The sequence below is a fragment of the Centrocercus urophasianus genome, unplaced genomic scaffold (genome assembly GCF_019232065.1).
Source record: "Centrocercus urophasianus isolate 14NV4802_14NV808 unplaced genomic scaffold, USGS_Curo_1.0 seq_25, whole genome shotgun sequence".
Lineage (NCBI taxonomy): Eukaryota > Metazoa > Chordata > Aves > Galliformes > Phasianidae > Centrocercus > Centrocercus urophasianus.
Window position 1 is genome coordinate 13264950 of NW_024884811.1, and position 19326 is coordinate 13284275.

The window sequence follows — 19326 nt, forward strand, 5'->3', positions numbered from 1 at the left end:
CTGTAGTTTCGTTGTGCGGCGCTGTACTACCCTCAGCTGGAACTGGGAACGCAACGCCGCCCGTGCCGCCGCGGAACATGAGCTGCAGGCGGGGAGCGGCCGCTCTCGAACCGCGCTCCCGGCGTGCTCCGCGGCCACGCATGCCTCCTCGCTCCGCGCCTCTTCGCGCGGCGGAGGCGAGTGGGGGCCGTGCGAGCGCCCGAGCGGCGCCCGCCGCTGCTCAGGTGGGTGCCGGGGGCGGCCGGGACCGGGCGTCCGTCGCTGCGCGCGGAGGCACGAGCCGCGCCGGCCGCCGGCTCCGCGGCACGTCGGACTTCCCTCGCCACCCGCCGCGGGGCCGGGGCTCGCTGCGCCCCGTGCGGGAGGGGGCCCGCAGCCCGGTGTCGCGGATGCGGCGGCGGAGGGCGGGGCTGCGACCGTATCGTTCGGACGGGAGCCGGGTGAGGGCCGGGTTCCGCCGCCGGGACCGCGACTGAAGGCGGGCGCTCTGCGTTCCTCTTGGCGTCTGTTCTGCTGTTGCCCGCCGGACGGCTGCATCCGTACCTCTGGGTGGCGGAGGGCGAGGCGCGGGGCGCGATGCCGAAGGGCGGAGTGCTGTTGTTTCTGTGGTGGTTTTAATTCAAGAGGTGTGCTGACGCTTTGTCCGCTTTTCTCTTCGGCCTCCTCCAGCCTGGGAGCCCGGCGTGCGTCGGAGGAGCGGACCGTTGTGCCCTAGCGGGCGGCTGGGTACTCACAGCTGCTTCTGCGGGACACAGCACGGCTCAGCTCCTGTCTTCAACGGTAATTATATGTCTTGAAGCTTTTTGTATAAATTAGCGTCAAATCGTGTTTTCAGGCAGACTGTAGTATTAAAAGAGGCCTTCTGACTTCTTGTATAAAAGAAACAGTAGAGTTCTGTTCATTCCTGTCGTGTGTACCTATCCATGTATCCAGCAATTTCTTGCTAAATCAGAGCAGAAATTTTGGAGGGTGATAGTATTTCCAAATGCTGCTTTTGGCCATTGGATTATTTTGCTTTCATAGCGTGAGCTGAAAGGCATCTTTGAGGCAGATTTTTCCCCAGATGCATCTTTTGCAGCTTTAGTGTGAATATCTACTTCTGTCGGTAACTTACAGTGATAGCAATGCATTTATTATTTTCTTTTGTAATTTCCTTAAATGAAATTAAATTTACAGTCAGTATCTCATTTTGGCTGAATAGGCAGAGGTTATGATGAATGCTTTATCGCCTGTAGGAGAGTGAGAAGAGACAGCTCTGAACAACACTGTGTAACAGCTGTGCATGGGCTTTATGCAGACCCAGCCTGCTTCCAGCATGCTAACTGCTGAGCACCCCCAGCCTTAGGTTAGCTTCCTAAGTATTCTGGTGCTGTACCTCCATTTCCCACTTTCTGCTTTAAGAAGTGCGTACACTCCATAACTGTGCTTTCTGAAATTTACAGAACATAACATTTTTATTGCCATGTTTTGTGAAGTCCAAAAACCATTCTGTCTTCAGGCAAAAGAGATTTCTAGTTAAATATTAGATATATAATTTCGGAGATAATTTTGATTGAACAGAATTTTGCTTTTTCCAGTTAGATCTTGCTGCTGGCCTGCAGATTATTTATACTTCTGTACCTAGGATGTGGCTTGATTTTTTTTTCCATGGGGAGCAGTCGTTTTCGTTTTTAAGAGGTGGCAGAGACTGTTACGAAAGTTTTGCTACAGACATACTTGGCTATGGGTAATCTGAAGGGAAATCTTGTTTTGTATTTTTGACTGTTGTTCTATTATAGAGTTTGCAATGCTTTGTGCAGCATTGATGCTTTTAGTGCCTGGTTTCTTTTACTTAGGCATGGAAGAAAGTGGTCTTAACTGCACTGGACACAGCTGGATACAGCAACTCATCCCTACTGACTGCACAGACCACATATTCTACTGAAATAAGCAACTGCAACAATGTGTTCTCCTACGCCCAAGGTGAATTTGGTTCTCAATACTGACATGATTTTTATGCATATGTTGCTGCAACAGTTCTTCCCAAACTGGTTTCCTAGAGAAGTTTCGTGACAGTGGTAATCCAGTTTGACATGATGGCTATGTAAAATGAACTTTTTTAGGTATTGCTCTTTGTTTCTTCAAATGGAATTTATACAGAAATGTACAGAATATTATAAATCCCTCTCCAAAAAATGGCAGTTCCAGTGTTTGAGGAAATATTTTGTGTCTGCATGTTTATTCAGAAGAGGCACAGCACAGTCATGGTTAACAAGCTCTAAGCTCCACCTGCTTTTTTACATGTTATGCAAAGCCCATGTATTATTCATATGTCCTTTGCTTTTTTTAACCTTTTCCAAATAAATGGCTTGATGTGCTTTTTTTCTACGAAGATCAATGTCAGTCATGCCTTATGAATAATTCTACAATAAACACGTATGTAAATAAGCCAGAAAAAATGTTTTACATTTTCTGGGGCTTATGACTGATAATGTGTTTAAAATCATAAAACACTGTATTTTAACACTGTTAGAAATATGCATTTTTAAATTCATTTTTAAAGGAGGTCTGATGCCTTCAGGAGAAGCCTTTTTAGAATAAAAATTTACCTGGTGTAGCAATAAGATGAGCAATATTCCATGTGTCTCTGAGAAATAGCAGCCTATTAGGATGTGTGCTTTGAAACTGTGCTCAGTCTGCCCAGAAATACAGAAGAGCATAATAGATGGTTGGAATTGATGCTGTGCTCTAAAATCTCCTTTCGCTGCTTTTTTAACACAGCAAAGCTACAGAGTGTATGTTTTATGGGACGATGATTTTTTTTTCCAAGTGCTTGCTTTTTTTAATATTCTCACAGAAATAAGTACTCTGTTTTTATTATCCAGGTATCTTGTACTCGTGTCTTTGCAGGTAGGGGTCTTTTGGACCTTGGAATCCCCTTGAAATTTCTTGTGAGGCGTCAAGAAGTCATTTAAGGGCAGGGACTTTTGAGAAATCGCCTTGTGCGATTCCAAACAGAGTTTCATAAGAATTACAGAGCATAAATATTATTTAAGGACTTTTGAATGATTATTATTACTACAAGCAGTGCCTGTGTTTTCACATTAGAAACGTCAGCTTTTGAAAAATGACATTACTGGGATTAGTTTGCTTTCTATTTTTATTTTTTCTATTTAAAGAACTGATATAAAGTTAATGCAGGAAATTGTAGGTGATGCCTGGAAGTAACAGCTGTTGTGAAAAGCATATGTAGTTTTGTTTTGTAAGAGGTCAATTTGGGTTACCTCAGGTTGATTGAATAGTGCTGCCTTTTGTTTATGATAGTTATTATTAGTTGTTGTTGTTGTTGTTTTTTTTAAGTTATTTTAGTTATTTTGGTTTTCTTAATGCTTTTTCTAATTGCCAGTGTCCAAGACAAAGAAGAACTAGCTCAGAAAAGGGCATTGTGGTGATAATAAATATCTTTACAGAGTATATAAATGAAAATAGTGGTTTAGGATACTAGTTCAGAAAGTCAGTTTTAACACCTGTGGCATGGAGGGATTAGAGATTGTTGAGCATCAGTATTAGGAATCCTGAAAACTGAATCTTCTTCTCTGTTGCTATAATGGAAGGTATTCAATTTGATGAGTAACTTTGAATGTAAGAGCAGGAGGAATCTTGAAATATATTCATTGTCATATCATAGACATGACTCAAATTATTTTGTGAAACTGAAGATTTCAGAAAGCAGTTAGAGCTACCTCTGTTACCAAGCTGCGTGTTCTGAGTGGAACAGGACAAGCATTTTAATTTAGATCTGCCACATAGATTGAGTTAACTGAAACCAAAGGTTCTCTAGAAATGTTGAACATGAACATGGGATTTGTTTTCTTATGCTCATTTTAGCTGAGGTGGCAAATGCTTTGTGCTACTGGCTTTTTTTTTCTCTTTAATACTGTGTTCTTTCTGACATTTACAGAACTGAAGATACATAGGACAATGCTCAGTGTATACCCTGGTGACATTTTGCATGCTGTCACATGGTTTTTACCATGGCATCTGAGACTGAAAAGGCCCATGCTCTTCTCCAGACTTTCAGCGCAGCTTCAGTTATTTCTAGTCTAGGTTTGGGAGTATTCTGCTTTGCAGCAGACAGACTTCTGCAGGTTTCCTTCATTCAGCAGAATGACTGGCTCCGAGCCTTCTCTGATAATGCAGTGCACGGCATACTGGGCATGTGGTCCTGGGCCATAGTGATTGGACTCAGGAAGAAAAGTGACTTCCCTGAAGTTACGCTGGCCGGCTTCCTTGCCTCTGTCATTGACGTGGACCACTTCTTACTTGCTGGCTCCCTGTCGTTAAAGGTGAGTGAGTGGCTTGGTGAATGCATATTTTCTTTATTGCTGTTTACTTTACTGTTCTACTGCATCCTGAACAAAAAAGCCTTCAGTGATGATACAGTCTGGTAATCTTTTAAAAGATATGTGGGAATTTTTATTTTTATATAATTGATGCTGATTTTAGAACAAAGAAGTGCCAAGTTCTGCCCTTTAAAAGCCTCTGAAAAAAAGAAGTTCCGAAAGCCTCTTTAAGACAGTATCCTATTGGTGTCACATAGGTGTTTTGTTATCTGAGTTAAGCAGGTAAGTGCTGCCATACATGCTCTGTGTGTAAAGTGGATTATTCCTTTTCATTTTACAGTAAGAAGTAGAAATCTGGAAAGTAGCTTGTCCATCTGCTAAGCTGTCCTTTACCAGCTGTGGAATAGGAGCTTTCAGTATGCGTCTTGTTCTGAATCTTCTGAAAATGTTTTTCAGTGAGGGTTATGAAATGCTGGAGCAGGTTGCCTAAGGAGGTGGAGAGTGCCCTGTCCCTGGAGACATCCAAGGCCGTGCAGGACACGGCTCTCAGTAAACCAGTCTAGCTGAGGATGTCTCTGTTCATTGCAGGGGAGTTGGCCTAGATGACCTTTAAAAGTCCCTTCCAAAAATGATTCTATGATTCTGTGTTCTGTTTCATTCAACTAGTCATACTGAGAAGTGGTGTATTTGGTTTTAGTCATCTCTAAACATTTTTCCCATCCCCAACAGTGCACTGAGTTTGGCCTTAAATATAGTTGATTGTAAAAGAGAATCAAGCAAGTGTCAAACTTGTTAATAAAGGGGAGAAAAATGAATTGATTCCTACTAGTGAGTATGTGTGACCTGCATTCATTTGGAGAACTGCCTTTTAGGACACAGTTTCTCAGCAGAATTAGTATTCTCAGGTGTGCATTACCAAATTTTCCAGTTGTTCTCCAGCGTTTTGTGTCCTGTTCTATTCCCTGATCTTATGTGCTTCAGGGACGTATTCCCAGCTTTTTGAGAAAACATCAGTCTGATCTGCATGTTCTCTGAATGCTGGCACAGCCCAACATCTCCAGCAGCTCCTGCTCTGACCACACCTTTCAGCACTGCCCTCTGGATCTCCTAGCGCACCCAGACACTGCTTGCCCACAGCAGGCTCATATTCCCTGTAGATGAAGCCTTGCCACTCTGCTGCTTGTTACAAGGAATTGGTTGTGCTCAGCAGCACAAGCCCTTACCCTGAGCTGATGTTTCTAGCATGGGTATTGGTACACGTTACTTTGCACAGGAGTCTAAACACTTTTCCAGTCAGCCAGTGGAAAGGTTGTTTGACTGTCTTGCCTTCTTTTTTTTCTTCTTCTTAGCTTGGAGTAGAATTAAATTATTCTTATGGATGACAGAGGAAATAACACACAGCAAGTAGAGGCAGAAGAGGAAGGAAAGGGATGGAAGAAAGACTGCTGTTCTTTTTAATCCCTTAATTAGAGAACAAAAGTCTGAAATGGTTTACCTTTTCTTCTTTTTAATGTGCAGAAGACATGTGTATGCAAGAAGCATTATTGGTTGTAGTTGGAATGTAAAAATTAGACTTCTACTGGAAAAACTGTTGGTTTTTTTTTTGTTTGTTTGCATACAGTATCAGTATTTGTTTTAAGACTTTTTCTTGTTGGTGAGTTTGGTAGACGTTTTAATGTGATCAGTTTTCCCTTTCTCTTTGACAAAGAAGGGGTTTTCACAGAATTCCAGAATGACTGAGGTGGTAAGCTGCCCTTGGGTCTGTGTGGCCATCTCTGAACTGGTTCCCTGCTCCATCAGGGCCATTCCAGATCAGGTTCCCAAGACAGTGTTCAGGTGGCTTTTGAAGATCTCCAAGGAAGAGACTGCATGGCCTCTGGGCAGTTTGTGTCAGTGATCTGTCACCACCACAGCAAAGAAGTGCTTCCTGATATGCTGATGGAACCTCCCTGTGTTCCATTTTGCGCCTGTTGCCTCTTGTCCTGTCACTGAACACCACTGAAAAGACACTGGCTCCATCCTTCTTGTGTCCTTCTTTCAGATAGTTGCAGAACTTGTTGAGATCTGCTTCCCATCAACCTCTTCTCCAGACTGAACAGTCCCAGCTCTCTCAGCCTTTCCTCTTCTCAGAGGGAGTTTCTTCTTTTACTACCCTTATGGCCTTTCGCAGTCTCTGTAGCTCCATCTTTCCCTTGTACCAGGGAGCCCAGAGCTGGATACAGTAACTCCAGAGGTGGCTTTAGCAGCACTGAAGAGAGGGGAAGCATCACCTCCCTTGATGTGCTGGGAATGCTCCTTCTGCAGCCCAAGACACCATGAGCTTTCTTTGCGATGAGGACAAACTGCTTGCTGGTGTTCAACGCAGCATCTACAAGGACCCCAGGCCCTTTTCTGCACAGCTGCTGTCTGCATTGTTGGCCCTCAGCATATACTGCTGCACGGTGTTGGTCTTTCTTAGGTAGTCACTGATTCTCCTCTTTTCTGTGCTTTTTGTATCTGGAAATACCACAAAATTTAAAAAATGTAAAGAGAAAAAAAGGAAAGTTCATTTGAATTATTCTCACGTATATTTCTTATTTTAAAGTCAATAAACACAAGTAATGTGTGATTTTAGACTAATTATTAAGGAATATTTTTTTAAATACTCATGCTGCTTTTTCTGGTAGTTGAGATTAGCACTGATATTTTTTACTAATGACCACTAGGTGACACTCTCCACCAGTGATGGTTTAGAAAACAATCATATCATGGAATGGAGAGGTAACCTGTTTATTACTGCCTTCAGTGAGGCGAGTGGAAATCTGTTCACACTTAATGTGATGGAGAATATTTATGTATCCCAAAGTAAATTAGTGAAATCTTATGAGTTAATTGAAAAAATATAGGAAGAAATTTCCAAACAGCTAGATTTTTTTTTTTCTAATATTCAGCTTAAATTACCAACATTGGATGGTTATATCTTGTTGTTGTTTTTTTTTTAAGGCCTTTTTGGGAAAGATGTCTGGTTGCTTTGCTCTTTCCGAGTTTCTTTTTAAATCACAAAAACAAGCACTGCAGGCAGAAGGATAGCCCTTGAGTAGCCACAGTTGCATAGCTGAAAGTAAGAAAGCAAGATGACCAAAGGCCTTGTCATAATCATTTGCACACTTAGCTCTTTCTTCCTGCATAGGTTAATTAGGCTAATAAAGGATGCTTTACCTATAAGCTATACCCTGTCTAAAGTCTCCTTACAGTAACAGTTTGATCTTACAGCTTCAAAAACATTTGCACTTTGCAGCGGGTTTCTTAACTGAGCAATTCACAAAACAAAGCTAATGCACCCAGATTTTCTAAGTCTTCTGCCATTTATTTGGCCTCCTTTGAATTGCTAAATTGTCTGCCTAAATTATCTTTAAAGGATCCTGTCCCAAACTATATACAGAATTTTCCAAAAACAGCTTAGATTTGAGTCAGGTAGTCTAGATTAATTCTTTTTGCTATCACTTGCAGTTCTGTCTTTTTAAAAATAAAAAATCTGTTACAAGTTTTAAGTCTTCTTATACATCCAACAGTCTTTTTAGTTAGTGATCTGATGTCATCCTCATAAACTTTTCTGCCTGACCAGCTAAACTTGATTTTTAATATGTGATTTTTCCTTCTGCAGCTTAATATCATACTACTTTCTGTTTTGTGTTGTAATTCAGACTGTTGCCTGTGCAGCTCATTACTTCATGGAACGCCTTTTTACTGTTTGAGTGTTAGTTCCAGTCCCACTCTCCCTCCTCATATTTCTGGATCGAGAGCAACGGATTTATGAGACTACAGCATTTATTGCTTAAGCAATACATAACCAAGGAACTAATAAATTAACAAATCTAGTTAAGTAACCACACCACTATTACTGATTTATAACAGTAGTATCTTTTACGTTGTTATACGCCATTTATTTTAAAGCTCTTAATTATCATAATTAAATCTGATGATTGGTTACTTTTTTTTAAGTGATTCTTGTAAGCAGCACAAGGCAGTATTAGCATCTACTGTGAGTTGCTACCATCAGCTTCCTCCTCTTGTTCCTGCTGACACTGCTTGTTGGGTGATCTGTTTGGCTATTGTTTCATCATTTTTTCTGGAGTACTTAGGGTCAACAGTCATCTGTGTATTTATATGATTTATACTCAATACACTGATAAATACCTGTGTACCAAGTAACATTTGGTATGACCTTTTGCCCACATTGTCTTTGGTAATAAGTGTGAAGCCTACAAAGGCTTCCTAGAATTTGTACTCCAGCATATTCCAGGTAGTTTTCACTCTATAATCACACACAAAGGTACAAAAGTCTGAGAATTACTGAACCTGCCATCGTGTTCAGCTTTGCTGGTAAACTAGGGTGACATTGTGGGTTAAATGTGATACAGGCATGACGTGCATGAGAAGTCTCCACCAGTCCTGTAGTTCAAATACTCGTGTTGCAGAATAGATGTGTGGAAATTGCTAGCTTGCTAATTAAAAATTACCAGCTTGTGAAAGTGTAGAAAATGCAGCTAGTGACACACAGGCTTTTGTACTGGCAAACATGCATAACAGATGTTTATTAAGCCACTGCTGACTCAGTCCAGGCTGCAGTGGAGCATTTCTGGAGAATAAGCTTTGCACACACACAATTTTAGATTGAATTTACAAATATGGACTCGATACTAATGACCTCGGGCTTCTGAAGAATCACAGAATATGAGTGCTGAAGCCCATGTCGTTAGATAAATTCATTGCTATCCTCATGAGCATTAAAGTAGAATTTCGTTGGGTTGTTCCACGTGTGCTTTGAGTCTCCACCTCACTGTGGTTGAGAGAGGGACTGGGGGAGCCGGACTTCGAGGAAGATTTTGCAACTAGCTGAACATTGGATATATGAAAAAGGTCATTTATGTTATGAATAGATCCTATTTGCAACTGCAGCCCAGTCTCTCTCATGGCAAACAACTGTCTCAATCTGGCCAACTAAATTGACTGGTAGGAGAAAACGTATAGTAGCTTATATTGCCGAAGAGAACATTTCTCTCTCTCCTGGGCCTAGCAAGTTAAGGGTATTAATGTAAAATCATAGAATCACAAAATGGAACGGGTTGGGTTGGAATGGACCTTAAAAAAAATCCAGTTCCAGCCCCCTTCCATGGGCATGGCTGCCGCCTACCAGCTCCGGCTGCCCAGGGCTCCATCCAACTTGTCTTTGAACATCTCCAGAGTTGGGACATGTACAGCTTCTGTGGGCAGCCTATGCCTCACATCCTTCTGAGTAAAGTTTCCTCTTCACATCTAACCTGAATCTCTTTCAGTTAAAAAAATGTTTCGCCTTGTCCTCTCACTATCTGCCTATGGAAAAAGTCAGTCTTCCTCCTGCCTTGAAGCTCCCTTTAAGTGTTGGAGGGCTGCAGTGAGGTCACCCCAGGGCCTTCTCCAAGCTCAATAAGCTCAGCTCCCTCTCAGCTCCCTCAGCCTTTCTTCATAGGAGAAGAAGAACGAAAGAGATAACAGACTGTTCTTCTCTGAGAATTTCAGCTACAGCATTTTGGGAGCCTAAAGACTGTACTGCAATTACAAAATAGGGGGTTTTAGTCAGTAACAAAAATCTGGCTGTCTTTATAGGATAGATGACAGTTTCCCCATCACAAGATTGTTGCACTTTAATCCCCTAATCTGCTTGCATGAAACAAAAATAAATCTGTAGAAAACATACCCATTGTACCAACTTAAAGAATTTGGGCCTACACCCTTATAATTAAAAGGTTGAGATGCTTTTTGTTGTTGTTCTGCTTTGTATTTGTGAAGTTTTTAGTCCTGTCATCAGTCTTTCAGTAAAATGTTATCATTTCCCTTGTACTTACATAATGAATCAACTTACTCATTTCTGAAATACAGAATTTTTTTGTGTCCTTTGAGTTTGTGGAAGTGATTATAACTGTTGCTAATAAGTACATCCATAGTGTTTTCTCAGGTACATTTTTAATTGATAACTATCATTTCTTAAATCTGATATCTTCAGTAGTGTGTTATCTCACTAGCTGGACATCATCTTAATTAAAACCCCAAATCAGGCTTTCTCCCGAATTAACATTAAACAAACTGTTAATTAAAATCAGAAATGATTCACATAATAGATTCTGATTGTTCCATTTCTCTGCTTATGAAGAATGCTACGTCAAGGCAAATGAAATACATATAACTTCAGTATTTTTTATTATATTGGAAACTGTGTCTCTGTTAGATATAGTCAAACTAGAAATTTACAGGTAGTAAATTAAATGTAATACAGGATGTGTTTTTGAAAATAAATACCAATAGATCACATTAAATATTTCAAGCCCATTGTATGGTTGTCTTCCTTTTTATTATCTTAAGTATATATAATCAGTACAGTGCAGCCTACTATATAGGTTCCAGTATGCCCTGTGACTAAATGACAAATTGCATATTTTGTACCTCTCCCTTCCTGTTTCCATTAGTATATTGCTTAGCAGGATGTGTGATCCAGACAACAGAGAAAAGCTTGTCCCAGCACCTTCAGCCCTGCTGCTTGCTTGACTGTTCATGTTGTTGATTTTGATCAACCACAGTGGAAAAGAATGATATGTTTTTCTTTGCACTTCCACTTAGCCATATGGCATTACACATATAAACGCACATGAAATCTTTCTTGTCATGACTGTAGCCATTGCAATTACATTCTTCTTTTCTGCAGGCTGCTCTGAGTCTTCCCCGGAGACCATTCCTTCATTGTTCTACTGTGATTCCTGTTGTGGCTCTGACATTAAAGCTTATTATGCACCTTTTTAGGCTTAAGGACTCATGGTGCTTTCTTCCTTGGATGTTGTTTATATCCTGGACTTCTCATCACATCCGTGATGGGATTCGTCACGGCCTCTGGATCTGCCCATTTGGAAAAACTCCTCCTTTGCCATACTGGCTCTATGTGGCAATTACAGCGTCTTTACCTCATCTATGCTCCTTTATTATGTATTTAACGGGAACTAGAGAATTAATGTCTATAAAACATGGAATCCACATTGATGTATAAGGATGATGTATCTTAGTCTTCTGTAACACACTTGAAACAGGCCGTGCTTGTCACTGGAATGGTTTCCTTACGTTTCCTGCAAGTTCCAAGTCAGGCATTTGAAGCCAGTAGAGCTCCTATGTCAGTTCCTTGTGATCACAGTAACTTGTTCCATAGATGGCATTAACATTTCGTATCTGTACATTCCGCTTGTAAATTACCTGGTCTTCCATTACTAGTCATATATAGCTAGCTTCTGATGAAGTACTGATTAATGAAGTACTTAATATCACTGTAGTAATTACACTATATTTTGCTGGTGCTGTTCATTTGATCACCATACATTCTGGATTTGGAGTCTGCCTACATTTCATCTAGATAGCATTTGTATTGTACTTTAAAAATGAAAAGTTATATATAGATGCTAAGTACTTGAATTTGGTAGTTTATCACACTTCTGAAAAACACCATTAGGCTTTTGAAGTAAGTTATTTGTTTTCCTGCTGGGCCCTGGTATTCAGCAGTTTTAAAAGAAATGCTATTTCTATTTCAGAACATGAAGCTGTGGGTCTACATCAATTTGAACACTATTATAATACAGTGTTTATAATAAATTCTGTTCCACTGTTGTTACTTGACCCAGTTTGCAGACAGTTACTGGCTGCTAATAATTAGAAAGGGAGAGGACAGTGGTTACATTATTATATGTGTCAACTGAAGTGCTTAATTTAAAATATATTAATTATGAATACTTAAATTGGAGGTAGGGAATTTAAGCAAATATTTAAGGCGTATGTAGGGGAAACTTGCTTGTTATAGTAAAACGTAAGCTTTAAGTAAGATTCTGGAAGTTGCAAGAAAATAAAAATCGCTTCAAATTTTGACTAAAGACTTTACTACTTTACTAATATACTGCATTTTCCCTTAGGTGCAGTATCAACCTTACTGCAAAGTAAAATGCATTATTGTTACAGCAAAATAGAACTTTCCTCATAAATAAGTTTCTTAAAGAAAAATATGCGTATGTTGCAGATTGGTAACAGTAGCTATGGTTATACAGCAGGGTCATAAGTTGACACTGTGAGCTATTCCAAGTAAAAGTGTTTTTCTAACAGAATTTTTCAGAAAACGTCTCAAAGTAGAAGGTTGTTTGGAAGGAATTGGGAGCCCTGGTGGATGAAAAGCTGAACGTGAATCAGCAGTGTGTCCTTGCTACCCAGATGGCCAGCAGTACTCTGGGCTGCTTCCAAAGAGGGGTGGACAGCAGGGACAGGAAGGTGATTCCCTCCCCCCCCAGCTCTGCTCTGGAGGGGCCTCACCTGGAGTACTTCATGTAGTCTGGGGCCCCCAGAAGAGAGATTTGGAGCTGTTGGAGCAGGTCCTGGGCGAGGTCACAGAGATGATCAGGGGGCTGAAACACTTCCTATGAAGAAAGGCTGAGGGAGCTGTGCTTGTTTAGCTTGGAGAAGACAGGGCTCTTGGAGGCCTCAATCATAGAAGTATAGAATGGCTTGGATTAGAAGGGACCTCAAAGATCATGCAGTTCCAGTCCCTGCTGTGGGGAGGGTTGCCACCCACCAGATCAAGCTGCCCAGCCCCCCATCCACCTTGGCCTTCCATGCCTCCGCAGGGTTGGGGCATCCGCAGCTTCTCTGTGCAGCCCGTGCCAGTGCTTCACCACCCGCTGAGTAAAGAGTTTTGCCCTAACATCTCATCTAAATATACCTTATTTTAGTTAAAACCATTCCCCCTTGGTTATCACTATCTGCCTGTGTTAAAAGTCAATTTAACTCCTGTCTATAGGATCCCTTTAAGTACTGGAACGCCAGAAGGAGGTCTGTTCTTTGGTGTCACTGGTTTTGACTTGGGTATTTGGTTGCACCAACTTTACAGGGTTGTCCTTTTCCAGTTCTGAACCATCACCTCTCATCTTTCCATCCCCAGAGCTTTGTTGCATAAGGGACACCAGGGGGACAAGAGGGAGACAATGACTCCTGCTCCCAGCAGACAGGAGGTTTCAGTTTCCTTTCTCGTGCATGTTTTTGCTGTTTGTCTCCTTAAAGCTGGAAGCCAGCTTACCTTCCTCTTGCAGGGACTTAAGACAGGGTTGTCTGTGTCACTGAACAACACCATACATCAGTCTGTCTCTGATTCACAGAAACTATGCTGCCTGGTGATTTCCTCACACAACTTGGCCACTTCCTCTGAACGTTCATCGAGCTGGGCACACTTGCAGCCGTGACATTTCCTTCCCTCAGGCTCTAGAAGGACTCTGGATTCTGGAGTTTGCCACAGCTGGAAGTCTGTGCAGCTCTGTCTTTCCTTGGAGCTCTGTCTGTGTCCATGCGTCAGCCCAGCGAAGCTGTGGCCCTCCAGCCTGTGCTTCTGCCTGAGCTCAACCACTGTGGCAGGTGGTCACCACGTTTGTTTCAACGGAGCGCAGCTTCCTGCTGCTCTCAGAAGAGACAGGGAGCGGGCTGCCTGCTGGGCTGTGGACGCACTTCCTGCGTGAACTGCCACACCGTGCCCTCTGTGCCCCTTCAGGGAACTGCTGTCCTCATTGAGGCCTTCAATACTGAAAGGGAGTACAGAAAAGTTGGGGAGAGACTTGCCAGCGAGTGTAATGATACACTCGCTGTGAGTGAAATGATAGAGTGAGCGAGTACACTCACTCGCAGTGAGTGTAATGATAGAGTAAGGGCTTTTAGCTGAAAGAAGGTAGATTTAGACTAGAAACAAGAAACAGATCTTCTGCTACATGGGCGTTGTGGTGCTGGCTCAGCTGCCCAGAGAGCTGTGGGTGCCCCATGCCTGGAGGTGCTCGAGGTCAGGGTGCCTGGGGCCCTAGGGAAGCCTGAGCTGGTGGGGGGCAGCCCTGCTCGTGGCAGGAGTTTGAAATGGGTGGGCTTTAAGGTCCCTTCCAACCCAAACTAGTCATTCTATGATTCCAGAAATACCTATTAAAAGTGGGTTTAGTTTGGTTTTCACTGAACTTCATTGCCCACTAAGGAGATGGGTCTTAATTATTATAATTAAGTTAGTGATCAACAGGTGGTGTAAGGGAATATTTTTATGGAAGAGCTCAGATGGGCTGGCATGTGCTGAACTTACCAAAAGGTACAATGATCAGGTGATGTGTTTATGTTTAGCATTACTTAACTTATACTGGGTTTATATTAGGACAAAGTACTAAAAATTAAAGAAAAAAAAAAGAGAAGAAAGAGCTGATGGCTAGCTACCAGAGACCTTGTAAGACTACAGAGTTCTAAAGGCTCTCTGGAGCGCACTCAGCTTTGTATGGAAAGTGTTACACCATTTTAAAATGTGCCTTCCTTCAAGATGAGCAGTTGCTGCCCTGTTTGTTTTTCTCAAGCTGGAAATCTATGCTTACAGAAATTTGTGTGACTGTACAGTAGACCTGATTAGCCTATGTTCTGCAATTAATAAAGTTGGTGGGCTTTTTGTTTGTTTGTTGTTTGTTTGTTTCTTGGAAGGAAGAATGCAAAAGCAGGACAACCTTTAAGGGATTATTGTCACTGTGGATCTCTGTCCTGCTTAGTGTGTGAAAGTTTCCCAGAAACAGTGTCAGCAGCTCTCAAAGCAGGAACTGAATATCTGTCCTTTATCCAAAGGTGTGGTGATTTAGTGGAGGAGGAGTGCTGCATGCTCATTTACTTCTGAACTCCATTTTAAACTTCAGGCTGTGAAACACAAGTAATGAGTATCTTTTCTGCCAGAAGTGATCATTTCAATGCTGTAGAACAAACATCTTCTGTGTTCCCGATTCCTGGTCTTATTTGTAGTTTATCCATGTTTGCTGCAAAGTGAAATGTATATAGGCATAAAGTAGAGAATTACACTTTCTCATTTCTAAATTACAGCTATACTGACTGATGCTGTACTGTGAGATGCTTGATTCTCACTTGAAATGATTTATCATTCTTGCTATGCTGAAAGAGCTGATGACATGTAGATCTTAAGTGATTTAAAAGTACATATTTTGCTTTTCTGAATTTCTAGCAGATTTTTTAACAATTATTTTCAGCTGCATTCCAAAACAGTTTTTCTAATTGTGCTCTTACACCATTTCAACTGCAGCAATACATGAGTGCCACATAGAGAAATGAGTTCAGGACAGTACAGAGCACTTGTCACGTGTGACCTCTTTCCCTCTGCTCTAAACAGACAAGTCAGTCTCCTGCCTTTATCTCAGGCCATGGACAGCTTGTTAAGGTTGTTAAGGTTGTTAAGGAGCTGACTTGTAGTTTGTGGGCAGCCAGATTTGAGCAGGAAAGAGAAATATTTGTTTTAGTCCCTAGGGCACCTACTTACTACAAATGAATTTCTGCATTTTCTTAGGTATTTTGCATTTCAGCTGTACTGATTTCTCAGCTCAACACCGATAACCACCAAATGTAGCAAAACTACGGCAAAAACAAATCAGCTCTAAGAACGCATCCTAATGAATTTCTTTTTGACCGCATACAGTATAAATGAAGTACAAAAATTATGTGAATTATACCAAAAAGTTCTTACCAAACTCAAGGTAGTAATTTCATTTGCGATATGCGTTACATATCACTAAATTGTTGTTCATTTGTTGCACTAATCTGAACTATTTCCACATGTTAGGAAGTTGTACTTTTAAAGTTTAATAAAGCGGTAGTGCTGATTTCTTTTCCTGCTCTACTGAGTATCTATCACAAAAAGTAGGTACGAACCAATGCCAAGTTTAAAATGTTTGAATGTTTCTTCTCCCCTGTGCCCCAGAAACAAGATGGCTCTTAATTTCCTGGTGGCCTTCTCAGACAAAATGAACATGTTTCTTATCAGGCTACACTCTGGTTGAAAATCTAATCTTTATTTACACAGAACTGCTGATACAGTTTTTTCTGCAGTAAAGTATGTTGTATTAATGACCATGTACCTTCAATCACTTACTGATAAGTGAATTCCTCATCATAGATGCCATGCTCCAAGGAATGTTCAAATTAAATCAAAACATTTATTTATTTATTTATTTATTTGAGGATGGAAAATGCAGATGGAAATAAAGTCTGAGAAAGAGACATGGAGGGAAAGGGGCTAAAATTCAATCTGAAGGAAATAACAATCACAGAATTGTTTGAGTTGAAAGGGAGCTTTAATGGTCATCTAGTCCAACTGCAATGAACAGGGACACCTACAGCTAGATCGGGGTGCTCAGAGCCCTGTCTAGCCTGATCTTGAATGTCTCCAGGGACAGGGTGTCTACCATCTCCCTGGGCAATCTGTTCCAGCATCTCACCACCCTTATTGAAGTAAACCTCTTTCTTACATCCAATTTAAGCCCTCCCTCTTTTAGTTTGCTCATCCTATCACAACAGACCCTGCTATCCCCTTCCTTCTTCTGCCCTGCTCTTTAGATTCTGAAAGGCCACTCTCAGGTCACCTTGCATCCTTCTCTTCTCCAGGCTGAACAGCCACAGCTCTCTCAGCCTGTCCTCGTAAGGGAGAGTCTTCCATCCCTCGGATCGTTTTTGTGGCCCTCCTCTGGACACACTCCAACAGGTCCATGTCTCTCCTACTGTACTGAAGACTCCGCATCTGGACACAGCATTCCAAAATGTTAGCATGCTGTTAATTTTGAATGTATACGTGGATGTGCTACATCAGCTGCTATCAAAATTGAAGTAGGTGATGAAATACGTTTGAAGAGTACATTTCATGTTAACTAGTTCAACTGATCTAAATTATGTCAGTTACGTAAATTTAGCCACAGCGGAAGAAATCTGGTACTGTGAGTACATGTGAGACTGTGTCATAACACAGGCTTTGATCAGCAGTAATTCAAGCCCACAGGTTGAGTTTTGTTTTCTGCTGCAGGCAGACCTTGTGCTGGAACAAAGGAAGTACTGTGAGAGTAGTATTTATTACAAAAAGAAAAAAAGGAAAAAAGAAGAAAACAGGAGTAAGATTTTCCTCAAAATATTGAATTGGTACCTTTGGATCTTATAATTCCTCAAATTCCGTGTTATCTACACTGAGTTGTAAATTGGAATGTTGCACTGTAGAATCGCTTTATTTTGCTTATGCCTTGTAACATTAAAGATAAGCAGTGCTTGCATTTGTATGTTATACTACTACTTAGCAAAACGTTTAATCCAATTTTAAGGAAATGTGCAGAATATTGAGAACTAATTAAAATAAATGATGCTATATTCCTTTCAACAAAAGTTTTAAATCTATTTGTTTGCAAAAATAGATATGTTTAACCAAAACCAACTGGCAGAAAACATCTGTAGCAGTAGATCTGCATAAGCAGCCTGCTTCTGTAAGTCAGACTATACGCTCTGCTGCTATTTACATCACAGACACTGTTTCTTTGCCCAATAAATGTTGTCAGTGCACCTGGGGCATTCCTCATGCTGCCAAGGTTGTGATCTTATTTCAGTTTTAGTCATTTTTCCCCCTAGGAACTGCAAAGCATTCAGCAGAGATTCCTGAACAGGTATGTTTCACAGGGTGGTTTCTTAGATCTCCTCTCTGTTCCTTCACAACAAATCTCAAAGAGAGCCCAAAAGGTTAGTGGCTGAGAGTTCTGATAGAGGAGCAGTGCGAAAGAAAGAAGACCAAGGCAGCTGACATAACAAGGCCATCAGTTATTTACAACATCCATGAAGGTTGGGGTCACTGTGTCCTTTACTTCAGCAGACTCACTCTGCCTATTCTCAAGATGTATGCAGGATGTGCAGCTGTTGTCCCTGCGCACGCAGTGCACAGAAGGAGCGGGCAGCATTAACAAAGGGGAACCCTGGCTTTGGTATGTGGTGTGGGGTTAAGTACTTCAGCACTTCCTGAGTGCAAAAACTGTCATCTGCTATACAGAAAATTCTGTCCTCTGGAAAAAAGGAGAAGATTCCCTATGAGGCATGATATCCCTGTGATTTCATCTCAGATAAGAAAACCAGTCTGACTGTGACTCAGTTTAAAGGAAATTACACTCTCACTGCTTTATTTCAAGAAGATTAATGTTGGCACATTTCTTTGGTTCCCTGATGTCTGGGTTGGCAAAAAAATGCAGTGTCTTTGTAGTCATCAAGAACACTGGCATTCCCTCTCCTTCCAATGAACAAATGGCTGCAAAAAAAGTTGAACAATGTTTTTTTGTCTTCAGCAGCTGTTTACAAACGTGCTATCAGTTGTGTACAAAAGGTATTTTGTTGAAGGTAGAAAATGCCTCGAACTCAGCACCTTCTGAGTATTCAATGAGAATCTGCCCAAAGTGATTATGCAGAAGACCATAGGTGCATCTCCCATGGAAGACAGTGACATGATGGAACAGGATATAAAAAAAAAATCCAAAATATCAAGGACAGAGTCACCTTGTGTACTTTTCTTATACCTGTCTGTTCTACCTCTCTGGCTTGCTGAGGACTGCCCTTCAGAGAGTGTTTGCATTGCCAGATAGTGTACACACAGTGCTCCCATGAAGGATGAAAGGTTTCAAGTGCATAGGTGAAGGTGAGTGAGGCGATGATAGCAGAGTGCCCTGCTAGTGACCTCCTGCTGCTGCTGCTGCTGCACCATGCGGTGCGGGGACACATCTCAGAAGGAGCAGCACTGAGGAAGTGCTGAAGTACTTAACCCCACACCACATACCAAAGCCAGGGTTTTGGGCCTCTGTTAGGTACTGCTTGCTCTCCAAATACAAACAGCTGAACAGAAGTGTCCTGGGATGTGCATAAAGAACAATTTAATGCTATCAGAAGTTGCATACCTTCTTAATTTATCACAGTAAAACTGAGAGTAAAACTTCTTCCCGACACGTGCTCTTTTCTCTCTCGATTCCTGTTTCCATGAGTCATCTGCACTTAGCTCAGCTACCCTGATCTTCCAATGCTTTACATGCATTAGTAAGCTCACTAGGTGCTTACTTAATCTTCAGATAAATAAATAAATAAATGAGTAACAATTGAAACATACATTAAA

General features: G+C 41.4%; 1 protein-coding gene across 2 annotated transcripts; it reads left to right on the forward strand.

The window, feature by feature from the left end:
- Positions 1–208: 208 nt before the first annotated feature.
- TMEM267 (transmembrane protein 267) lies at positions 209–12244 on the forward strand. 2 transcript variants are annotated; one of them, XM_042825754.1, is made up of 5 exons: positions 209–224; positions 670–780; positions 1836–1962; positions 3941–4325; positions 11041–12244. In XM_042825754.1, the coding sequence occupies exons 4-5, from the start codon at positions 4002–4004 to the stop codon at positions 11374–11376; spliced, it is 660 nt and encodes a 219-aa protein (XP_042681688.1). In that variant the 5' UTR covers positions 209–224; positions 670–780; positions 1836–1962; positions 3941–4001; the 3' UTR covers positions 11377–12244. The 2 variants fall into 2 exon arrangements, with proteins under 2 accessions (XP_042681688.1, XP_042681687.1); XM_042825753.1 differs by lacking the exon at positions 209–224 and having other exon boundaries at positions 512–780.
- The last annotated feature ends 7082 nt before the right edge of the window (positions 12245–19326 follow it).